Here is a 13,152-nt window from a genome sequence, read left to right on the forward strand (position 1 = left end):
ACTGTACTGCTCCCCATGTCTGTCAAGATGCTTTGGGAGGAGAAGGAGAAGCGGAATTAAGTTTGCTCATGGCAGCTCGATGAAATATGTTTGTGTGTTTGGTTTTTTATAGGGAGGCTGCTGTTTTGTACTCCAAAATCTAAGATTTGATGTAAAGTCTCCAACCCTGCTTACTGAAGATTACAATCTAATCACAATTTTAAAATTATCTGATATGGATTTCTGTCAGAGTCTGCAGACAGTCTAAAAAAGGTGAAAAAACTATACCTATTCATCTCAATGTGATGTTAACCCTGTATCCAAATGCAGTGGTTGACAACTTGTGGTCCACGGATCTCTGGGTGTCCACAGATTATGTCTAAGATTTTCAAAGGGGTCCATACCTCCATTTGAATTTTTTAGGGGTTCGCAAATGAAAAAAAGATTCAAAACCACTGTCCTAATGGTAATTTAAATGTCACTAAGCTGCAGTCAGCAAGCAAGGATTATCATATGAAAATCTGCATAATCTACTTGGTTGCATCTCATTTTTCTCAAGTGGGAGATGTTGGTCTGCGAGCAGAGCTTGGGAGAGTACCTTTCCCCATCGTTCTCCACCAATTTAGTCTCTGTATGTCCCCAGATCACAGCTACAGCCCATCAATGAGGAGCTCATAGTATTTTCAGACAGCTTGGTATCATCCTGTGCAACATCACAAAGTGAATTAAGAGAGATCTGGAACTTGCACAAGACTTCTGCTAGTCTATTCATGAGACAAGATGAACAGAAAATCTGGCTAAAGTGCTAGTGTCCATTCCACAGAGACTCCGAAAATATAAGCAGACTTCTGCTTCAAAATGCCTCATGAATACTTATTCCATTTTCCTCCCAAGGTCATCTTCAGGAGAAACTAGCTTCAAGACAAATGAAAGACGACTTGGTACCTGAAGCTACTCCATGGTCAATCTTAGGAGCAGACAGCAGGCCTCTTGGGTGTCATATGCATGTCTATACGGTCGGGGAAGCAGAAGGATTCTAGAATCTGGGAGAGAGCCATGCAGCTAATACTATTTTACTTACAGAAGCCAGAACTAGAAAGATCTTTTCAACAAAAGAATCTCCCAAGATAGGGAGGGATGATGCACATGCTGCTCCCAGTGCATTGGAACAATTTTTATAGTGGGGGTGCTGAAAGCCACTGAACAAAAGTGTAAACCCTGTATACGATGGAAACCACTTCAAGCTCCAGCACTCGTAGTTCCTGTACCCCTGCTTTGGGGTTAAATTTTCAAGATATTAGCCATATGATTTATAAGGCACCATAATTCCAGCATTCTGCAGAAACCTTTTAAGAAGCTGCAGTAACTACTTCTATTACATCAGAAGAATAAACTTCACCCACCTCTGTCTCCACTATGGTGGGTGGGAAGAGAGGAGCTATAAGCAGAAGTCCCATAAAAGACACAAGGGAAGATGTCATCTCCTCAGTCACTGACGTTAGCGTTTTTATGAGGAGAATGAGTAGATATCCAAGGACAGAGTGGATTTCTTAGTAACCCTAGAAACTGTATTCAGCTAGATGAAGGAATTTTGATCAACCTGGTCCCTGAAAATCTGGATTGAGGTGATAGTCCAGGTTCCCCACAGCTAAGATGTCACTCTGCATTTGGGTGATAGGAGACCCAATAAGCTCCCAAGAATGAGTCAAGAGATTCTTGATAAAGATTCACTTACGAACTTCTCACCCTATTATTTCACTAATGTTTTAAAAAAGTGTTTCTGTACTTTTGTAAGCTAACTTGACCACTGTATTTTTGTGTTGTGGTATATTTCTTTTCTAAATATAAATCTTAAGTTTTACATTAAAATCCCTCTGGAAAAAGTCATTCAAATGTAAATGATATTTACAGAAATCCTTGCAAGAACTAGAAAAGGAAGGACACGAAGTCATTTCAGATTTGTTCTTTTAATATCTTTAAAAGGTCACAACGTATTCAATCTTATTAATAAATTTTATTTGGACAAGTAGAGAACAACTTGTATCACAACATTTTTAAACAACATGATTAAAGACTGCAGCACTCCCAAGAGTGGTCACAGATATGTACAGTATATGAAGAAAAAGTTGCACCTCAGAGCCGATCATGATCAAGTTAAAAATACCTGACTTAAAGTACATGTGCTAATAAATTTCCTTCAGGTCATGACCAGCATGAAAATAATTAGGACACAGGTACTCAGCAAAGTTTTCTGCTAATGGGTACAGCAATATGCTGCATTTAAAGATTAAAATCAGATTCTAGTTTAGTGTTACCACTGAGCCCTTAAGAGAAATCCAAATTTCTACTGTTCCCCATTTACACACATCAAAACTATTCACACTTAAGGATGTGCCCAGCTGCACACAATCAGGTTCTTTGCATGGATAAAAACTTTTATAGCTAATACTGGAGGTCTTACATCTGGATATAAATCTGCCTCTCTGGCTATAAGAATTTGAACTATCAGTTGCTAAGGAAAAAACTTGCTAAGTTAACTCCTCAGGAGAAACAACGCAAGTCTCTGGAAATCACATCTCTTCTACAATGAAAATGCTCTGCCAATTCAAGTTTCATTTGTTCAGGAAGACAGAAGATTTAAGGCTTCAGTGGCAAATATAATCCTCTGAGCAATGTTTTTCTAAAGTCAAGATGAGATAGGTAATGTTTACTTTTTCTTGACTCTTAAAATCCCTGGTATCAGGTTTAGATAACATCCACCCGTAGTTAAGTCCGGCAAGAGATCTCTCCTCCTTTGGAAGAGGTTGTCCTAAATCATCCATTTTAGGAGCATTTGAGGATAGTTTGTGTTTTGTTTGTTTTTTATTAAAATTATAGTACTATTCAGGAACTTCTTTTAATAAGTCGATGAAGCAGTGCTCATGGCATCATCTGCAATTTTGGTACTGGCAGGGTGTATGCTTGCAAAATATTTGACATCATTGTCATCATCCATTTGAAGGGCCACAATTGTCTGTTCCACAACTTCTTGATGAGAATTGGCAGAATTCAGAAAATATTCTGTAAATAATGGAGAATACAAGAGATATATAAGAAAAATAAGAGTAACAATATTATATTTTGGTGCAAAACCCAGCTACTATGCTACAGTGTTATATTCAAAAACATGAGCACGCTTCTATATCAAGGGCAAACAGAGGCTTCTGTTTTAATACGGAAAGGCTATCAGTCAGACTGAAATTCTGTATTAACAAATCAAAGTTTTTGGATATTTTAGTTTAATCCTTATGCTGTAGGCAGATACTGATTCATGACATTAAATATTAGGGCAATATCTACTCTAACTACAGTCACACCCAATCCTTGTAAGCAAGCAAATAATGTATTAATTTAAATGTATTCACAAACTAACAAAATACTGGGTGATTAATACGTGTGCTGGAGGACTCAAGTATAATATAGTTGTCCTTATGGTATAGGAGTACAAGACCCCTAAAATTCCTTCAATGTAATAAGTGGCAGACAACATGTGCAAAGGGAAAAACTCCTGCTAAGAACAGGAGTCCCAAAATCAATGTGTTTATATTTCTAATGGAAGGTAATACAAATAAACTGCCATGCTATTCCATTCTAATGACAGATGCTACCACACAATAAAAATGGTAATATGAATAAACAGTACGCAAGAAACCCCAATATGTGACAGGTTTTTTTAAATTATATGATACAATTGTATTAAAAAATCCTCCCTTTCCACAGCAGTTTGTGGTTGATTTATTCCCAGAAGTATACCAATTAATATACCTTTTAATTTTATTTTTTAAATCTAAATTGAATAATCTATCCACTGTCTCTCGTTTTATACTTCGATTGTAAGATCTGTGAGACAGGGACTGTTATACATTTGTACAGTGCCTACACAACAGGGCTGGGTCCTCTAGGTGCAACCATAATACAAATAAACTATAAATCAGCTATGAATATTATCCACGTAAATGTCTTTTTTGACTACAGCAAGGCTCTCTGTTACAAGAGTTCATGAGTTCCACAGCTTAATTAAGTGTTGCATAAAATTTTCTATTTCTTTTATCATTTTTAAATGTAATGCCCTTCAGTTTATTTGGCTGTCTCCTTGTTCTTGTATTGATACACGGTAAATAGGAATGCTGAAACGGTCTCCTCTGTATTGTTCATTATTTTACATAATTATCATATGTCCTATTTGTCTCCTCTAAACTATTTCTGTTATGTCTTTTTGAAATGAGGGTGACCAGAGCTGAACACAGTATTCCAAATGAGAGAATAATACTGATTTATATAATGGCATAATATTTCCAGTATTATTTTCCACCCCACTCTTAACATCCTAACATTGCTAGCTTTTTCTGGGCACCGCTGTGCACTGGGGATGCTTTCCCTAAGGGAAGTCTACAGTTTGACAATAGCAGTTCCCTTGTTGAAATGTTGGAAAGGTTCTCCCTTCACTCCCAAAAGGAAAACAGAACAGCACTAGCCACCTCTCCTCTCCCAGAGAGACAAGAGACAGGGTTAGCAGTGAAGTCTGTTTTTCTGATCCCCAGCCTTTATTGCATACAGCATCAATTTTTAGACCAAACACAACACATTTGTTCTACGTCACATCAGTGAATCACCAGTATGCAGGCTGAGCAATATCCTTAATTTCCCAAAACCATTTAGGGAAAACTGGTCAAGGAAAATGGGCTAAGAGGGGGAAAATGAATCCATCCATTTCTCCAACATTACAGAATAGCTCTAGAAGTTGTGATGTTGTCAACAGGCTTGCAGGTACTATCAGGGCCTCAAAGGTCAGTCCAGGCTAAGCCTTGCCACCCCGGGGGTAAGGTTCAGGAGAGTACCATGTCATAAGTGGCTTCTCACACTGGTGCTATTTTCTCCACTTGTCTACAGCAAACTAACTAAAAAAGGAGACATGTTAAACATTCAATAGTTATCTTTGACATTCATCATCTATTAAACAAGACATTCTGAACTCCAGTAGCACCAACCTTTCTCTAACAGGGTTTGCCTTAAAGTTTTTGCAAGTAGTACTCTAACATTTGGAACCCTATCGGATGCCAAGTGTAGTAAATGAGGCAGTAGTTGCACAGCAAATTGGTCCATTGGGAGGCAGTCATCTTCAATGACAGTCTGTCAAACAGAACGAAGCAACTGCATTAGATTTCTCCCCATAAAGAGAGAGCTAAAAACAAATACAGACCACAATGAGCATTCACGGATCCTACCAATTGAATAATAATCAACATATAAGAATATTTAGCATTCATAGAGCACTTTCTATCTACAGATCTCAAGATGCTTTACAGATACAGGGCACTGTACTTCCCAGTAGGAGGCGAGGCCTTATAAAGCAGAATACAGGTTTGAGAAAAACTTAGATAATTTAGAAATTCTTACTGATTTAGACTGCTGTAATTAGATGCAGTGGTAAGTATAGGGTTATGTTATGCTGCAGTTTTCCTTCTAAGTACTGCCCATTTCAAGCACCATAACACACAGACTTATCCATATATGTAATCCTCCCCCTACCAAACAACAAAGCACAAAATTTAGCTGAGTAAAACACAAAACAGGAGTGAACTAAGAACCAGGTGGGTAGTCTTTGCTGGCAGAATTCACTGTGGAACCAGAGATGGCCCATGAAATTCCATGAGACTTGCCTCACAGAGATCCTGACAAATTCTCTCCTCAGCTGCGGGGAGGGGAAGGACGGAGCTGAGGAAACAAGGGCACACTACCAATAGCCCTCAGATCTAAATCTCCAGAAGTTTCTTTAAATAAGATCAAACCTCAGGGAGTGGATATCCCTTCTGGGCCACACTCTGGGAACCCTTTCCCACATGGCAGAGCGATTGCTCCTTTGCCATCACTGGCCACCCCAGATGTACCTGGGGTCTACTCCTCCTCCACAGCTCAGACCAGCTTGTTTTCCTTGATGGTATTTCTGTCAGCTTCTGAACAACCTATGCTAGCTGGGTGTGTGGAAAATGACACCTACTTGCCCTTGCTGCCTGAACAGATCATTCAGTAAATGGTAAGCAGCTGCCAGCACTGTATCACTCACCACTAGAGGGTGCTCACTTCATACCGGTCCATGGAACAAGCGGCTGAAGGTTATTCCCAAACTCAGGTATCCTAGGTGTTATTCAGACTAGTTTTTTACTGTCACTTTTTTTGTTGTTGTTGTTTTACATCAGCACCATACTTTGATCCTCTGAACATACTGAGGAGAACACATGAAGTTTGCATACTGAACTTCAGTGGTATGCAACATGGGAATTTACACTGCAAGAGTGACTGTGGAACTAAGTAATATATCAAACTCTCCTGCGGAGGGAAGAAAGTGCCCCATTTCTACAGCATCTCCTGATGTCTTCTATGGAGTGGTGCTGAGCAAAGAAAGCCATGAATTGTGCCCCCCATCTTCTCCCAACAGAGGAAAGATTCTCTGGCAATGATTTCTACGAACTGTTCAGGAAAATACAGATGAATCCATAAGGAAGTTAGCTGCCCACCGTCTCCCAAACAAATACATAAATAAAAGCTCTTACCTGGCAGATAAAGACAAATGTTTGCCGACCGGACCACTTTGGGCATCTGCAGAATTTTTCAACAAGTTCGTTCATGAGGTCTACCACAAAAGTTGATGTTGAAGCCATATGCAGCTTCTTTACCATTTCACTAACCTATAAGAAATGTTAAGTTAGCAGTACATAAATACAAAAACAACAACTTCCGACCATAACTTAGAAGTTTGAGATATTAGATTCACTTAAATTATTTTACATTAAAATTTGTTTCTTAGCTCATACCAGCTTGTAGGAAATCCATCGAACAGAGGAAACCTTATCTGCACAGAGGCTGAGGGCAATAGGGCGCAAATAGTCATAAACGTCTCTGGCACTGTATAGGTCTAGAAGCAAGATCAGCTGCCTAAAAGAAAGAACAAAGCATAACACAGCAGAACAAATCAAAAATGAAAAAGGTATCCTGAACCTTGAAAATTACAGTTTACACAACATTGCCTGCCATTTAACATAACAGAAACCAAACCATATACACTAAGAAAATTTTCCATTTTCCATTCTAAATGTTAATTGTTTTCTCCCATAATATTGAATAATTCCAGCCCTGTCATCTGCCACTTATGCAGTAAATATGACCCTAATTCTACGTGAGATCAATAAAAGAGTGCAAAAATAATCTGGGATAAAAAAATTAATAGATAAAAAAGTTTGCACTCATTAGATTGTATAACTAATAACAATGTTACAAGGTACATGCAAGCTACAGTGTGACCAAGCTGGTTGTACAGATAACAAGATGAACAGCTTTTCCGATTAAAGTGAGTAGAACAGATTTGATCAAAATAAGTATAAGGCACTCCCCACTCCCACAAGCATACTAAAATAATTACTGCTTGGACAATCTGAGTGGAAGTGCTCAATTAATTTTTTCATTCTACATTAAAGAGGATTTATAAATAGTTTATAAGGAGTAAAATTATTAGTAGATATTACTAGTGTGTCACAGACATAAGTAGTGTATGTTGTAGAAGTCGTGAGCTCATGTAGATGAGCACATGAAGATGTGTCAAAATGCCACTATAAAATAGTTTGTGAATTTGACTGATTGATTGATGAACTGAAAACATTAAAATCCACATAGCAGAAAAAATATCCAAATCCAAACCAAAACCTCATGAACATACTCTGCCAGCTCATATCGAAAACGCCAATTCCTGCTGTTATCGGTCACTAAGAATTCCTGGAGCTGATAAAGATATTCTCGTCTTTTGTCAAGATGAAGAAGCTGGAACAATAAATATAAATTTAATCAGAGCCGTACAGATTGCAAGCACTTAATGTGAATGGATGGAATATGAACAAAATGTCTATCATAAAACACCTACTTGGATTAAAAAAGCATCCTTTGATATATACAGTATAATGCTTGTAAAACATTGTGGGTAAAATTTTGCTGTGACTTGCAAGAAAATCAGCAAAGTTAATGGGGTATTCTTAACAACATTTTATGCTGTATATACTTTAATTAATAATAACAAAGAGTAAGTGGTAAATAACTGCTACGTCTTCAACTGGCTCAGAGAAGGAAAAGTATTAGCTTCATAAAGCTTTTGCCACACCTTCTCTGGTACCATATAGGCATTTGGCTGGACTACTGTAAGGGATTATACTAGTGAAATCTATGGACACAGGGAAAACAAGGAAATGCAGGGAAAACAAGTGGATGGTAGGCATAATATATTATGGTTCAAAGTGAAATAAACATGAAATGTACCTTTAGAAAATCATGCAAGTGTTTAAGGACACCTATCCTGACTTCATCTAGATCCTTTAAAAATCCATTGAAGACTGGAACCAAGTCTCCAGCTGTGAGTTGATCTCCCAGGATAACTGCAAGCTCATGTATAGAGAATGCTAATGTCCTTCGAACTTTCCACTGCAAAAAAAATACAAATGCATTTATTAATAAATTATCCCCAAACAACAGTTTTAACGTTAGGATTAGTTTTCTTATATTGTTCAACATTAATATTGCAATCCTCAGTACAACCACTTAATTCACTCATTTCTTTCAGTAAAACAGAACTCATTTTTTTGAAAAGCGAAAAACAAGACATGAATGGGATTGTTCAAGGATCATTTGTTCCATCTGCATATCCAGGAACTTAACAAGTAACAAAATTATTATGTTCTTAATTAGCAGAAGCAAAACAAAAATTATGTTGGATATCAACACTTTTGCAGTTCTCTTCTTGCTTCAATTTTTTCTTATGCATATTGAATGTTATAGTTCTTGTTCCTCTCTGGCTTCTGTAATCTGTACTTTACAAAGCAGAAGAAAAAAGAAGGTACTCTGTTATACTTTGATTGGAAACTGTAAATCCAAGAGAGTTACAAGAGACTTTCCCTCTCAGGGAAGCCAACATCTGACATCCACACAGAGTATCAAATATTTTGTTCCAAGAAACATCTTGGCACAAGCACTGCTCCAATTAAGAGGTGTTAGGTCCTTTTAGTTTCTATGTGGTCTTTTTTTTTTTTTTTTTGGGGGGGGGGGGGGAAGAGAAGAGAAGAGGGAGGGAACATGACACATTGTTCAAATAGATAATGTATTTTCAATTATATAAAAAACAAGTATTGTTATTTAACCTTACTTTCCCCCTCTGACCAGCACTTTCCAACTACCAAATGAGATCTTTGCAGACTTAATCCTATTTTAGTGATGCAGTTTTCTCCCACATTATTCTTGTGGCAGACTCTCAAAGTAATTTTAAACAAACTGCAAACTTAGCAATATTTATTTATTTATTTATTTAGTTTCTTTACTGATTACGTATGTGCTAATTTTTTTCACCTTACTGTAAAGCACTTTGGGAAATGTGACTGATACTATATACAATATTCTCCAGTTTATTAAAAATCCTGTTATCAAAGCTCCGCATTACCTGAATCCCTTCCTTGTCCCCCATTATGAGATACATGAACTATATGCTCTCTGCAGCACGTATCTCATGTTGGGGACAAGGAAGGGATTCAGGTAATGCGATGGTTCGGAAAATAGAGCCCTCCTGATTATCCGAACAATCGCAAAATTGGGAATGAATCGTATAAACAAACAATATAGGTCAGTGAGTTTTTGCTCTGATACATCAGTGAATTAGTTTATCAGGGTGAAGTGGATCAAGAATCACTACTCAAAAAAGGAAGCATGTCTTTGAAAAAGACAGGAAAGAGTGGAAAATTAAAAATAAAACAAAACAAGAACAAAACAAAAACATTAAAACAAAATAAAATGATCCATACACTGAAAACTGCTTCCTTAGCAGCAAACAGGAACAGAGAAGAAAGCAACAGCCATTTCCAATATTTTAACATTTGTTTTTAACACACCAATGATACTGCAATACTGTTAATCCTTTATGACTAACTTTCAGGAACTGGCCAGTGCATCAAAGTGGATACCCCTATTCTCATTAAAAGTGCCACAAGAACTGTAGCAACCTGAAATGATCAAGACCTCTGGTTTCTCATCTACCCACAAGGTGACAGGCTCAGCAACATTTATGCATCTATTCTAGGTATTTATATAGTCCCCATTACCGTAGTATCTGAGCACCTCACATGGTGCCCAAGCATTGTTCTGGGACACTGGTCAAACTATTACTCAGAGGAAGAGCATCACCTACTAAATTACCAACACCAGTGATAGGATATGAAAACCATAAATTCAAAAATGCCCATTACACAGAAACAGTTATAAAAGTGTATATACAATTTGTTTTCAAAGCTGCTTGAGTTTAAATGCTTTAACATACCTGCATATCAGATGCTAGTGTCTCATAGGTGTCTTTCAGACAGTGCCAGTTCTGTCTACCTAACGTAAGTGCCACACCTGGCAGGCTATACGCACAATGTTTAGCAATCTCAGTATCAACCGTTTGTGCACGAGAAGGATCAGTCATGGATAAATATTGATCCAACAAGGCTTGAGGTACAACATCCTAGAGAGAGAGCAAGCCTTAGTTTGCCACATTTTCAGGTATTTTCCATACAACCTACTATATAAAACTAGGTTACATATTAAGAGAGAATTTTTCTCACCTCATAATAATGGACAAAAAATGCTTAAAGATTAAGAATGTAAATATAATAATTCATAAAAGTACCATATACAAAAATCAGACTAACTTTAGTTGTTTAAAGTTGATATTTTAAGCAAATGTTAAGGTTACTTAAGCAATATTAATACAGAAACAAAATAACTGAGAAGGTATGATTAGTCCTTGTAAATACCCAGACTGAAGTAACAAGGATGAACAGGTGGATCACTTTCACACTACCGAAACACAGTAGGAGCATTGTTTGAAACTTAAGAAGAAACCATTTAACTTAGACTTCTATAGCATTGCTCAACACTCTTACAAACATTAAAAACTCAATAACCTGTGAGACTGGCAAACTTTATGCCTGTTTAACGAATACATAAAATACATAAAAATAAGTGACTAATGCTTGTCAATACATGTTTTTCCCCACCTTGCAGAAAATTTTTACCATATGGCAAAAAATGAAGACTAAATTTAAATGTTTCATTTTGGGTCAGTTCAATATTAAACTGTGCCTGCCTGAACTGCTGAAGTGCCTCATAGGAATGGCATTTGGGTGCCTCATGCCCTGATTCTCCCTATGGGCTGGGCTCCTTGCCTGGAACTACTTCTCCCATGATGCAGCACATTCTCCTCCCTTGCTGAGCTGCTGCAGTGCTTCATGGGAGAGGTAGAACCCAGCCCATAGAGAAGTATGAACGGATGAGATTCCCACACTACAACTCCCATCAGTGGTTCAGGAAGATATAGTTTAACACCAAATTAAGCCAAAATAATTCATTTGGTATCAAATCTAAATTTGTTTTTTTTTCCTGCTAAAGTCAAAGTTTTCAATGGACAACACACTTTTTGTGAAAAATTCTGTTCAATTAAAAAAACAGCTTTTCCCTGAAAAACAGTCTTAATGGAAAATTTTCAACTGGCTCTGTGAATAAGTCACTGAAGCTGTACAGCAAGTCAGTGACAGAGGAAAAAATAAAATAAAAAGCTTGGGAGTCTTGACTAACAGCTCTTTTGTCAAAGCTACACTACTTCCTTTAAAAAAGACTGGAATGGTCAATTACAGCAGAATAAACTGCCAATATAACCACTGTCACTGCAGCAACTCAAGGCGGGATTATACAGTGACCTACTGATGAGGCTTTCACATCCTCTGAAAATTACTACAGCAAAGTGGGCCAATGGACTACATAACTAAAGGTGAACCTTCCATCATTATCTTCTGTCTATAAAGTTTCAATTTAATCAGAATTACAAGGGGAAAAAAATTCTCATTTACCTGTACTTTGGACTTTCTTTCCTCTTCAGGGCTGAAACTACTATTGGTGCTCAAGTCTGAATCATTATGAATATAGCGGAGAGTGGAATCTATGTTCTGCATATGGGGGGAAAAAGGTCACTTACAAAATGGGACATTCAAGGATTACACGCACACACTGAATTTAAATACCATGAAAGGTTGCCTCACATTGTGGGTATCTTCTTCAAGATTCCAGAGATGTATTTTTATTTTCAGCATATCCTTGCTGTAGCCCAAATTAACAGAAAAATCTTATTGGACAACTTTTATTTATTTAGATTCAAAATAATAAAGATGCTTGAGGGGATATAATTAAATCATATTCTATTCTACACAGATTCTTACACCATGCCCACCACCGTATTATCTGGAGTGCCTTCCATTAATGCAATAAGCAATAACTCCTGTCACGTGGTGTTCTCTCAAGAAAGGGGAAGGAACTAAAATAGGGAAAGAAGAGGATAAAGAATATTTACACAAATTAGATGTATTCAAGTAAGCAGGGTCTGATGAAATTCATCCTAGAGTACTTAAGCAACTCAGAACCATTAATAGTTATCTTTGAGAACTCATGAAGGACGGTACGGTCCCAGAGGACTGGAGAAGGGCAAACACAGTAACTATCTTTAAAAAGGGGAACAAAGAGGACCTGGGGAAGTACAGACCCGTCATCTTAACTTCGATACCTGGAAAGACACTGGAAAAAACTATTAAACAATTTGTAAGCACCTAGACGATAATACAGTTATAAGAAATAGCCAGCATGGATCTGTCAAGAACAAATCATGCCAAACTAACCTAACTTCCTCCTTTGACAAGGTTACTGACCGAGTGGTTGTGACACATCTTGACTTTAGGAAGGCTTTTGACACAGTCCGACATGACATTTTCATAAGCAAAGTATGGAAATATGGTATTTGATGAAATTACACTAAGGTGGGTGAGACACAGAGACCCCTTGGCAAAGAGACTCTTGCTCTTTGCAAACATCGCTCACCTCAGACCTGACAAACTCACTACACCAAACATGTCCTACAGGATATTTATCCATAAAGAATAACATTTAAGGATCTACAAAAAGCTTGTAACTTGTCAAGATTCATAATCATTGAGAGATGTATATATTTATATTGAAAGTATGGTTTATGGTTTTGGAGTAGACATTAGTCACCCGGAGATAACGCATCTTAGTGATGGTCCA

General features: G+C 37.3%; 1 protein-coding gene across 2 annotated transcripts in view; it reads right to left on the reverse strand.

Annotated features, from left to right (window-relative positions):
• Nucleotides 1–1,971: 1,971 nt before the first annotated feature.
• Nucleotides 1,972–13,152, reverse strand: part of PPP4R1 (protein phosphatase 4 regulatory subunit 1) — an 88,759-nt gene continuing 77,578 nt past the window's right edge. For both annotated transcript variants that reach the window (XM_074944644.1, XM_074944643.1), the window contains exons 13-20: nucleotides 11,931–12,026; nucleotides 10,361–10,546; nucleotides 8,320–8,481; nucleotides 7,730–7,830; nucleotides 6,831–6,951; nucleotides 6,570–6,704; nucleotides 5,007–5,148; nucleotides 1,972–3,039 (exon numbers count right to left, since the gene is read on the reverse strand). In XM_074944644.1, the coding sequence (XP_074800745.1) occupies nucleotides 2,876–3,039; nucleotides 5,007–5,148; nucleotides 6,570–6,704; nucleotides 6,831–6,951; nucleotides 7,730–7,830; nucleotides 8,320–8,481; nucleotides 10,361–10,546; nucleotides 11,931–12,026 (1,107 nt within the window). In that variant the 3' untranslated portion in view covers nucleotides 1,972–2,875. The remainder of the gene's footprint in view (nucleotides 3,040–5,006; nucleotides 5,149–6,569; nucleotides 6,705–6,830; nucleotides 6,952–7,729; nucleotides 7,831–8,319; nucleotides 8,482–10,360; nucleotides 10,547–11,930; nucleotides 12,027–13,152) is intronic.

The sequence above is a fragment of the Natator depressus genome, chromosome 2 (assembly GCF_965152275.1).
Source record: "Natator depressus isolate rNatDep1 chromosome 2, rNatDep2.hap1, whole genome shotgun sequence".
Lineage (NCBI taxonomy): Eukaryota > Metazoa > Chordata > Testudines > Cheloniidae > Natator > Natator depressus.